This window comes from Corvus moneduloides, chromosome 9 (assembly GCF_009650955.1).
Source record: "Corvus moneduloides isolate bCorMon1 chromosome 9, bCorMon1.pri, whole genome shotgun sequence".
Lineage (NCBI taxonomy): Eukaryota > Metazoa > Chordata > Aves > Passeriformes > Corvidae > Corvus > Corvus moneduloides.
In genome coordinates, this window is record NC_045484.1 from 8,095,184 (window position 1) to 8,107,289 (window position 12,106).

Sequence of the window (12,106 nt, forward strand, 5' to 3'; positions counted from 1 at the left end):
AAGGCACTCTGAGCATTAATACTTGTATGTGAGGAAATGGAACACGCACCCAAATGCTGATGGAGAATATAATCAGTCCAAAAAGCTGATGCACTAGGGTGCATATTTTCATTTCCATGTTGAATTATTTTAAATAAGAAAAGGCACTCAAGATTGATGCATGGTGATGCTAGAAAGGTAACTAGTGATGAACCACACTGGAAATGTTTATGGTTCTTTTACCAGTCTTTGGGTCATGGAACTGTGAAACTGCGACCATAATACATGCAGTGACTGGAGAAGAAAAAAACCCTGGTGATAAATTATGTTTTTGAAGCATCAGAGTTGTTTATTCAGTTCTAGTTATTATGTTTAGTCTCTCAAGATGTAATTTTAAGGCATCTGTTGATGTTGGCGTTTTTAACAATGCATATATTTCTAAAATTGATTATATTTGGTAAACAAAAGGTTGCAGTACAGTTTTTCATGACAGAACTATTGTTGAGCTTTGCTTGTGTTCTTTAGTCCTTAGTGTTAGACCTGTGATTGAAACATTTAATATGGACTGCTCTTTGCCTAACAGAAATGTGTGTCATAACTTTGTAGTAATTATATTGAAAATTCCCAGTGTATTGAAGACCCTCAAGTAAGTTTTTTAATAGCTTTCTGTACCTAATTCCAAGTTTAAAAATAAGGGTCCAGAGTCTTACCAACGTGGTACCTTTGTTTATAAGGGGTTTTTTTTTCTTAAATAACCTTTTCTTAGTAGATGGTTTATCATTTTAACTGCTTCTGTTACCACCAGTGAAGCTGGGAGTTTGAAGCTGGAGTTATAAACTAATTCTTGGCCAAGCATTACCATTTCATGGCTGTGCTGGTGCATGACTCAGCAGCACAGGTTGGAGCTGCTTTGGGAGGGAGAGAAGAGGCATTCCTTTTGTGCTCTTGGAGGGTATGGCACAGCATTTGTGCTGATGTGTGCTGAGGCCATGGCCGGGGGCTCAGGGCCGCTCTCTGTTCTGCTCCTCTTTACTGTGGCCCATGGTTCCTCTTGTATCCCAGGTCTGCTTTGGAGCAGCTGCATCAGGGTCAGCCCCTGGCCTTGGAGAATAATCTGGAAGAAGTGCCTCTGCTTTCTAGCCTGCTCCTTGAATATTTTTTACAGCATTAACCTGGCTGACATCCTCAGCAATTTTTGAAGTGGGAATGAAGCTGGAACTGTGGAGTCCCTGACCTGGAAGCACTTGTTTCCTGCTTTGCACGGGCTGTGCACAGTGAGTGGAGCTGAGGGTGCTGCTGGATGTGCCCAAGTGTACAAACTGTTGAGACCTTACAAAAAGGGTACAGACATGCAAGGGGCAGGGTTCTTGCTTTAGCAGTGTTTATTTCTGTAGGAGAAGTGATTGACTGATAGGTACAGTATCACATGGTGCGTGTGAGAGGATCAGATCGGATCAACAAAGCTGTGTTCTGAGAAAAGTGTCCGTGTGGTTACTGCTTCAGGGAGGTTTGCTGTGGCCCTCTGGAAGCTGGAGATGCTTAACTCTAATTCACCAGCTGCTTGAGAGTTTGAGGCAGGAAATTGGAGATCTGGTGGCGGTTTGGGAGGTGGTTTCCTCTACTGACCCCACCCTACTGCAGCCAGCAGAGCATGGGCCCTGCAGTAGCTCTCGTAGTGGCTGCAGTAACTGTTTGCAGCAATGTAAGTGGGTACCTACACTGACCATTTAACATGTCTTATATTTGCATTAGTACAGAAAGCTGCTATGCTATTATTTGCTAATTATCAGAACTGTTTTATTTGCTACCTGAGAAGCGGCCAAATAGCACTGGGGGCCCTGTGTAGCTGCTGGGAACATTCATCAGGCAGGAAACTGGAGTTTGCTGGAGGCAACAAGTGGCTCTTCATCCGAGTTATTTACTTCTCCTGCTAGAAAGAGGGGTCAGGACAAGGCTGGGAGCAGGAAGCTGCTGAGAACCAGATCTATGGTTTGTGGCTCATTAAATGAGCCAGGACAGATTTTATGAGAGACTTGGGACAACTTTCGCAAAAGATGAAACCAGTGGCAGTTGAGCAGAGATCTGTTCCCTGCCAGGTGCCTCTCTCCCCTTTGATTTACTTTCTAAGTGTGCTGCTGGCTCTGTGGGCCTTTATTCCCTTTGCAATGCTGGTGGAGACAGGGAGAAAACACGGAGAACTAATTACAGAGTCAGGATTTCTGCTGAGAGAAAGAAGCCACAGCAGGCCAGGCACAACAGAGGATGGTGCTGTGCTGCTCTTGCTATGGGGGATCTGTACTCTTTGGAAAGAACATCTGACCAAAGTAGTTGGAAATGCTCTGTGTCACCGGCATGAGGAACCCACAATAGGTCAGTCTGGCAAGGATAAAGGTTCTTCTGGTGGTGATGTCCTGAAATTCACAAACGACTGTCAGCCTAGATTAGACACCTCTGATTTATGTCACTCCAAGTCAGCAAAAGCATCTCTTCAACTTAGGGGAGTTCTACCAAGTGTTCTACAAGGCTCCAGGCAGCACCTGAAATATTAATATGCTCCCTGCCCAGCAGCAGTGACCTATATAGTCACAGAGCAAAGTGTTCTTGCAGTCATATCTGACCATGTTCAGCTCAAGTTCAGTGGTGTGATCTCTGAGCTAAGACTCAGGGCATAGTTACAGCCTGGGGTTGAGGGGAAAGGTGGGAAGGCAGTATCAAGTTATATACGGAGGCAGTATCAATTTATATAGGGAGGCTAGGCTGCTGTCTTTTTTTTTTTTTTTCCCTAGTAGGAAAGACTGTATTCATGTGTGTCTGTACCTGCATTTTACTTTCTCAGAATCGTATCTGTAGTTCAGAAATGTTAAATCTGGCAGAAGGGGAGGGGTGGCCTTGAGAAGTAAAGCTGAAGAAGAGCTGGAACTGAGGTGACTGAAACAAAACATGGTCAGTGACACTGGGCATCGTGACTTGTAGTCTTGTAGACTTGTAGTACTTGTAGACTGGTAGTGGGTGCCAGGTCTGGTGGCATAACTGAGGGAGTGAGGGAGAGAAGGTGAAACCCCAAACTGTTCAGAAAGTAGATAGCTGTCTCTCTGGTGAGAGGAGTATGGTCAGTTTCCAGCTCTGGAGTATCTTTTTATAGGCATTGGAGAGTTCTTAAATCTGGAAAACTTTTCTGCCTTGGTTCCTTCGAGTGTCTGATGATCTTCCTCATCTAAAGCAGAAAGGATGAGCAGCCACAGAAGTTTCCCAGAGCATGTGCATTGCTTTCAAGGTTGTCTGGGTTTCGATTTAAGTTAATTTACTCATGATGAGAGCAAAAAGCTCTAACAGTTTTGAAAATTCAATATTTTTCTTGTACTTTTTTTAGGCTCAGGTAGGAGCCATGCTTTGGTTCTGCCTTATTTCTTCATCTATCATGTTTTTGTGCTGATGCATTGTATGAATGGGGTGTAATAAATGACAAAATCATACCAGTTCCAAGTAGCTTTATCTGCAAAGTATCAGTTCCTTTTACCCAACTCTAGTTGAAATAGTCCAAAAGTTGCTTTAATGTGGATAAATGCTTGTTTGTCATGGTTTGATTGGTGATGACCATGCTATTTTCGGTAAGAATTGTTTGTATTGTTGGGTGATGGGATCAGTTGATGGTAGATGCTGAGCCTAGGGAATTTACAAAAGGAAAAAAGGTTTTCTTGTGAGTCCTGGTGGCATTTATCAGGAGCTTACTTTGATCTTAAAGCCCTGAGAATAGGGGGACAGAGAAGGAGTATTGAAAAGCAAACAGGCTACTGACAGCAGGTTTAGTTATTGGGCAGTTGCAGGCTTCTGACACTTAGCATAAATTCAATCTAATTAAAACGAATTAAAAAACCCACCCCAAGAACCCCCCTTTTTATAACCTTTAGTCTGGTATTGTGTATTTTTGCAGATCCTGTCGTCTGTATCATATGACAATGACATTGTTGCTCTTCAGCACTCCAGAAGTGAATTTATTAAGTACAAAGGCCACACTTTTAGAGTTGGCATGTAAATTGGTTTCTTAAGTGTATTTTTCCATTAATACAAGTTGAATATGTTGCATTTTAATGTGTTCTGGGAATATGAGTGGCTTAATCTTGTAGTGAGGAGAATTTCTGAGATTGCATGCAAGTTGTGACATATTCTCACAAAGATTTAAGTTTATAGCCTTTCTCTGAAGTGCTTTCAATTAATTCCATGCAGCAGCAAAAGCTTACTCTGGTTACAGGAAGCAGAAATATCAAACTGACCTCTGTCTAAAGAAAGCAGATTTCCTAGGGACTACCCAGGTTTTGTACTGGGAACAGAACCTAAACCACCACCAGCAGGATGTGTTCTTTGACAAAATAACTGCAGAGAGATCTGCAGTGTTGTCCATTTAGACATGACACTGCTGTATTCACAAGGATTTACAGAAGGCTTTTCTTCTTTGCAGAAACGGAAGGCTTCAAGATTGACACCATGGGCACCTACCACGGGATGACTCTGAAGTCTGTGACGGTGAGTGGGAAGTCTTTGCTTAAATATGTTTTACAGACATGATCGTGTACCTGTATATAAAATATATGTTTAGAGACAGAGATCTTGTCCTCTTGTCCTAGGCTCTGGAAGGTCACTTAGGCTGAGTAACAGAATTGATGAAAGTGTTCTCTATGAAAAGACAAACCGTGTTTTGTTTGATCTGCACGTTTGAGAGGTCTGCAGCCCTGGGATTTGTTGGTCTGCAGTAGAAAGGTGTGCTGGGAAGGCTTCTTGAGGTGCAGCCTTTTTCTGCTATGCTTAGCTTACCCAGGTTTTTGCTAACCTTAGGTGTGTCTGGAAAGGACATCTTTCATAATCATAAGTGATAAAACTATACTCACAGGTTTTGGGAGTATAGCTCTGTTTCCCACTCTGCATTTAATAAAATAATTTTTTTTGGTGGTAGAAGAGTTAGACCTCAGCATTACTGTTGAAGCTTTCTAGCCTGGTGAGATGGACTTCTATTGTATGGCTGTACAATGCTGTCAGTGGGAATTGCAGCATTCACAGATGAGAAAGAGAGATCCTCAAACAGATTCCCTTTTCTTTCTTTGGCCAATGTTTGTCTGCTTTTGTGGAAGTGGGTTGAATGCTCTCAAATAAATGCTGTTTTGATCTGCTGGTGAGTAGGACAGATGCTACAAAACTGCTGTAATGCCCTCATTAAGGTTTTTGCCATCTGCATACCTATGTAAATCTGATGAATAGACAGTGCTAAACAGTCTCCTAAACCCATGCACTACTTCTAGTTTGCAGTTCTTATTTGAACTTAAAATAGGATCTTGAGTAGAAACTTCTGAAAAGCACTCAAAGGTTTTTTTTGTTTGGTAGAAATCCTTTCCCAAATCTTTCATTTGCAACTCATTTCGAATTAGGATACTGTAAAAAAAATGGAAGGGAATATTTAAGGAAATAACCTACTTAGCAGCAAATAGTGTCATTTCTAGATGAATTCAGAAATTTGAAAAGATAACCTATTATGTCTGAAGATCTGTTCTTGAACTTTGCATGAATTTTGGGCTACTTTATGAGGGATCAGAGTGTTGTTATACCAAACCCAGGTTTCTATGGGATATTGTATCTGCTTCAAGGGGTAGTGATTTGAAAGGGGTTAATAAATAGGTTCTGTTTAAATTGCTCTGTGGGGAGGAAAAAGAAAGAAGAAAGAGAAAAGCAAGATTAGAGTAAAGCAGAAATGTTGAAATGTTTTAAGATTATCAGTGTAAAATCTGTAAAAGTGAAGGGATGTACAGTAACTCTAAAAATTATATGGGTTTTTTAAGGTCATAAAGACAATTAAGGTTTTTTGTTCCAGGAATCCTACCTCATGTATTGAGTGTACTGGCTAGGGTTTTGAGATTATTAAACTGTCCTTGTTGGTTTGTTCCATTTAGAAAGAAAATATAATAGATATTAAATTACAAATAAACCTGTTTTTTAACATAAACCAGAATTTTAAAAAATAACTGTTTAAGAGGTATTGCATGATTGCACATAAAGCATAATCTGGTGCCATGAGAAATATTAAAACTCCATCTGTCACTTAGCTTTTGTCTAAGAAAAAACCGGTAAGGGATTCTTGGAGCCTTATTTTCCAGACTATTAAAAAGGTGCCCTCAATATTGAGCTCATTCATAAATTGCAGTGACATCCTGGCTTTGTGTTTCAGAGGGGGAGAAATAAATCTGTTAATTATGTTCATCTGTTTTTGTCTAAACTTTGTCATAGTGATGGACCACATAGTTCTAACCCATAATCTCAGACGGTATTTTTGTGGAGAATGGTTAATCTCCTGCCACTTGGCAAGTTTTATACTTTGCTTTTACTGAAGGTTTTTTGTGATTTGTTTATATTTTTTTATGCTAGAGAAAATTAGGGAGGAAATGGGAAAGTAATTGCTTCCCCTAGGTGTTTAATGGGAAAGTCCATTGTACTCATTGGCTAAATCCTAGGAATATGGAGAATAGCATTGGAATTCATTCCACCTGCATGATCTCATCTGTTGTCCTCATAGTATTGGAAAGATCTCTCTGTGAACTCATCGAACATTTCAAAGGAATTGGAGTGTTAGGTAGCTCTTGGTTAGAGGCTCTCTTCAAACTTCAGACCTCTGATTTCCAGATGGATCCTGGTGTTTGAAAGCTTCTGGTTTTATGCCATTTTTCTCCTCGACATGGTGGCTCCTCTGTTTCTTCTGTGGTGTTTGCTTCCATTAATGTATTTCTGGAGAGCAGTCAGATTCCCTTAAAACTCATGCTTTTTACCTGCAGTGTGAAGTGATCCACTCTTTGGAGTTGCCCACCTGCTTCTCATATAAAATTCGTAAAAGGTGTTTTTGTTTTGGTTATATTCCCTACACTTGCACTCTGCCTTATTGTAATTCTCTGTAATGATTTTTATGAAATGTGCAAAACTTCTGTTTTGTGTTTGTTCTTGCTGAAATGTGAGCTGTCCTAGATGCTTGTTCTTTTTAACAGCAAAACAAAAACTTCTTCGTCTTGACTGCTTTCTTTTCATCAGTGATGTTGGAAACTTTCTTAGCATTCAGAGTTTGTGCCAGAACAGATGGTGAATGGTGGGCTTTTTTCTGAAGTAATGTCAGCTAAAATAACTTGTGCTGCTGGCAGTTCTTCCCTGTAACAGGGTTTTTGCTTAATTGGCACACTTTCTCTTAGGAAGAACTGACTTATTTATTGAATTTTTATTGTGAAGGCATGATCTCATTATTCTGGACCTTAAATTGTTCATAGCAAGGCATTTTCCTCAGAAAGATTTAAAAAAAATTTTTTTTTTCCTTTTTTAATACCTGTGGCACCTTCTATGTGCCTGGATTGTTTTGGAAAAGTAGTAAGTAAGCTAGTGGTGCTAGCTCTTGCTATCTGGTTCCCCAGAAGTTGACATAGCAAACTGTCCAGCATGACTTTTCAAAACCTGCAGGTCTCCCTGCAGGCTTCACTTCCGAGCTTATTCCCATGTATAGCAGAACAACTTCTAGTTTTTACCTAGGAAAGTTTGCTGTTTGAGGTGGATCAATCTCTGGAACAGAAGTATGTTTGTATTTCTGTACCACGCAGGGTGTGAGGTAGTGCCAAGAGAGAATCTTAAGCTGATATTCTGAATGTATTCTTTGTTACTTGTGTAAATTTGACATCTTTGGGGCTTTAGCCTCCTGCTTTTCTAAAGGGAAATGTTAACTTGGAGCCTAGGCCAGTGTCATCTGGTGGAAGCCTAGAAGGTGAGTCTCACCTTTTATGTATAATGAAATTGAAATTTTGGGCTATTTGTTTCTGTAACTAGGATATGTGAAGCATTTAGCTGTTAAGCTTGAGATGTAAAGATCAGCACAGACCAGTTATCTTCACCTAGGGCAGGGTAGGGAGAAGTTGCTTGTTCTGTGAGCACTTGGTAAAGCTGGCTGTGGGTACTAAACTATTCCAAGCTGAGGGCATGCTTTGTATTGACTGTGTGCAGTTGCAAATAATATTTGTTTGTCCATTACAATAATAGTCATGGTGATGCTGGGTTTATTCATCTTTGTGCTTTTTGCCTTGAGTTCTCATGGCTTTGATATGAATGAAAGAAAGAAATAGCATGAAAACCTGTGGGGTTCTGTAGGGTGATTTCCTCTGAGTTCTGAGTGCCCTGGCTGGTCAGGGTGATTCAGGTGCTGGAACCTTGTGTTTGAGTGAACAAGAACTGCATAGCACTGCAGTAAGCCCTTGCAGAAATGATTTTGTTGTTGTTCTTAATTGCTGAAAAGCTCTCCTGTTTTGAACTTGGGGTTTGTTTCTTTTAGCATTCAGGGCTGCTGAAGCTTGGGAGCTTCCTTTGTCTTTGGTTTTTGCTGCTAGTAATGGAATCTGTCATTGATCATCTGCACTCATAAGTAGCCAGAGCTACTGTTGGCATTTCTTTCTCTTCCTGTTCAGTAAACAGGCAGATACAAGAGCTCTTGCAGGATTGAGCTGATGGCCTTCCCAGAGAGTTTGGAGCTATACCTGGATGGATCGGTATAGTTAGTGAGGGCTTCAGCTGAGGCACTTCACTTGTAACAAACTCCAATGCAAATTTCTGTGGTGTATTCAGACTTCAAAAGTAAGAAATTCTATGTAACTCTTCAGTGCTTCTGAGTTCAGTGATATTTTTCCTGCAAACTGACAAAAGTAACATCCTTCTTTCCATTGTGCACTGCCAGGCTTTACAGCAATCTTTGGGTAAAAGCACCCTGAGTAAACGTATGAGAATATCAATAATTAAAGTAAATGCTTTGCATTTCAGTTATAACAAATACATTTTATAGTCCCAACAGAAACCAGCTAATTAAAAAGAAGTCCCTATGTAAGCCACAGTCCAAGCAGGTATAATTTCAGAAGAACTGGAGACTGATTTAGCGCCCCTAAGGTCAGCAGCGTTTATCATCAGTTTGTGGTCAGTATCAGATTTGGGCATTAATTCATCAGAGAATGTTACTGTTATTGCCCTCAAAATCTTTTGAGTTGGGTATAATCTCTGTAATTTTTTTTTTTTTTGTAAACTGAGAGGTTGTTTAACCACCTGTGGTGTATTTTCAAAGGAATAATGTGTAGTATAAAGGAAGGGAATGGCTAAGTTATGGCACTTTACAGGCTGAGCCATTAGAGGGGAAGCAGTTGGGGCAGAAACAATCAACATGGTGTGTGCATGTACTTTTTTATATAAAAGACTTAAGAAAATTGAATGCTTCTATGTGAGTAGGTAAATCCACAGGACCTTATAACTTATCATGAGGAATTAAGATTGTGATTTAGTGCCAAAACTCAAAATGACTGTTAAGAAGCATATGGTGGGGTTGGATGTTGTCTCTGAGTGTTCAGATAAATAGCACTTTTAAAAAGAAATAAAATTTAATACATCTTTAATACTAGAGATGGAGGAGAGATACCTACTTATCCACATCACCAGTTTTCTGTGTCATGTCCTAATCTCATTAAAATGTTGGAGGACAGTGGGATTGAGGGAGGAGTCAGCAAAACAACGGACTCTTTGAAATGTCTGAAACCGGCTCTGAAATGCAGCATAATTTTCATGCAGCCTGTGCATAAGGTGGTCATTATTCCCAATGTGAGTGCAACAGCAGCCTGCCCATGTTCCCACTCCCCTCTGCAGGCTGAGCAGCTTTCTGTGAATTCTCTCTGTGCATCCTATTCAGTTTTTAACCAGCAAGAGGAGGTGAGGACAACTGTAATAATATAGAATCATAAAGTTACATAGATTTGTATGGAGGGCAGATATTTTTAGAAAAGTTTTCCATAGATGATAATTGAGGTAGATATTTGTTTTATTGGGTTTGTAAATTATTTTTCACCATAAATATACCCATCTGTAACTAATTCAGACATACTCATGAGGTCCTTGGTCCATGAGGGTTGAGGGCCAGGACATGACTATGAACTCAGAAAAATCTTTGAGCTGGAGAAATGGATGTTTCTCCAGAATAGTCTGCCAACAACCTTACACTGCTCTGGGGTAACAGACAAGAAGTCTTTGTGTGTCTGTATTACTCTAATGAGAGTGGATGAAATGCAAGTTTCCTAAGAACTATTACTGTATTTTATATTTAAGGCCCACACAACAGTTTCAGTGGTTGGCATTTCATTGCCTCAGTCGTGTTTCAAATATTAAATTGCTTTCCCTTAAAGAGTTCTAGTGTAAATAGTGAAGCTGATAGAGACCAAGAAAAATCACACACAAATGCTGCTTTCAAGAAAATGTGTTAGGTTGAACAATGGTGCACTCGTTTTCTTTGGGATTGTAAATCGTGTACATCTGTGCCAAGATATCTGGCTGTTGTACTGTGTTACACAATAGAACTGCCTGTTTTGTTCCCCATAATAGGTTTTCTTTTATGTTGAGACTAAGAACGGCAAATTCAAGTAAAGCAGGGGATGTTGTATAACCAGTCATGCCTCAGGAAGTTAGGCACTGCTGTGTGGCACCAGTGTGCAGCTGAACAAGAGGGAGCGAGACCTGGAGCTGTGCGGCTTTGCCCCTGAGTGAGCGTGCCTGGAGTCACTGCTGTGGGTAAAGCTCAGCTGTGTCAGTGCTAAGGGTGCTTGTGGCACAGCTGGCAGGTCCTTGAGAGGTTTGAATGGAGGAGGGCCAAATGTGAGAACCCAAAGCATTTCTGAGTGTACATTCAGTTAGAGCTTTACACGTCCAGGAGGCTTTACTTACAAAGGCCTGAGAGCCTCAGACATGCTTGGTATGAGTTGTGAGATGACCTCCTAGACCTGTCTTGATCCAAAGCTGAATGACAGGAGTGTATTTGCCAGCCGTAGGGGTATCCCCTGGGAAACTCATCTGCCATGCACACTGTGCACTAGCACTGGGATCCTTTATGAATGTTTCAGGAGTCACTCTAATTTGGAAACCTGACACCAAATAAAACTGCTTAGGGAGCTTCATTTGTGTTCTATGGATTGGATGCCCACCTTTACTTGAATCCTGTATAGGATTCTGCTTAGAGTCATTTGTGTTTTCTCAGGTCTTTGGGTTTGTGTGTAATCAAAGTTTTATAGGGTGCTGCTCAGTGATACCAGCTGAACCAGAGCTACAGATTCTTATACTTTGTCCTAATAGTTCTGAACAGTCAGACATCATGCACTGCACAGGCATATGTTAAACAACTGGGTCAACACCTTTCCCTCTACAAATTATCTCCAAACATCTAATGAATGTCTAACAGCTGCATCTTCACCTGACAGTTCTGGGGAAAGAACAACTCTGCTGTTATGTAGGTTGTAATTTATTCACAAATTGAAGGAGATGTAAAGGTCTTGCAGACCCAGTAGAAATGAGCATGGGCCAGATGAGGGATCAAAAAATAATTCACTTTAACATACCTTCTCCTCTCTGCAGGTTATGGGTAGCCATCCTCTTGTCTCGGCAATTAGAGTTTTAACAAACTTTTGAAGGTTTCTAGCACAGTTTGCAATTTATGATAGAGTAACTAAATCAAAATTACAATTAAAGTATTTAATAATCATCTGAGTGATTAATGTAACTAGTGTGAGAACTGAGTCAAGATTTCCTTCTCTGGTCAAAAATTTTGAGATTATACCATTGTGATTAGGCCCTGTGACACTTTACTACTTAGGTGTTTGCTCGTCATAGAGTAAGGTAGAATTCATTATTTGTGGAAACAAGTTTTCTGCTTGGCGTACTTGCTTATGTCTAATTTAGTATCACAGTCATTCCTTCTTCTGAGCTTGGGAAGTAGGATAGCTTGTTACCCTAGCAATATCCATAGGAACTGCCTCAGAGCCCAGGCTCTTGTACATCTCATTCATGCTGTTTACTACTACTTAGTTAAGCCAGAGCTAACTCTCCTTTTTGATTTGTTTATAATTATTTTTGTAAGTTCTGTGCTTAGTCCTTACTGTTGCCCTCTTTGAACATACCTAAGGACTGTTGTTTCAATTTGGGGACTTTGTTCTGTTGTTATTCTGTTAAAGGTCCACCTCCTTTCCTTTTTCTTGCAGTTGTGGGTTTATTTTGTTGTTTAGTTGGTTTTTTTCCCTTCTGTTGAATTCTTTCAGTATGTGAC

At 40.3% G+C, this 12,106-nt stretch overlaps 1 protein-coding gene across 1 annotated transcript in view; it reads left to right on the plus strand.

Annotated features, from left to right (window-relative positions):
* CDC73 (cell division cycle 73) overlaps nucleotides 1-12,106 on the plus strand; it is a 101,765-nt gene that overhangs the window by 27,530 nt on the left and 62,129 nt on the right. The window contains exon 10 of the mRNA XM_032118149.1: nucleotides 4,436-4,500. Within this exon, the coding sequence (XP_031974040.1) occupies nucleotides 4,436-4,500 (65 nt within the window). The remainder of the gene's footprint in view (nucleotides 1-4,435; nucleotides 4,501-12,106) is intronic.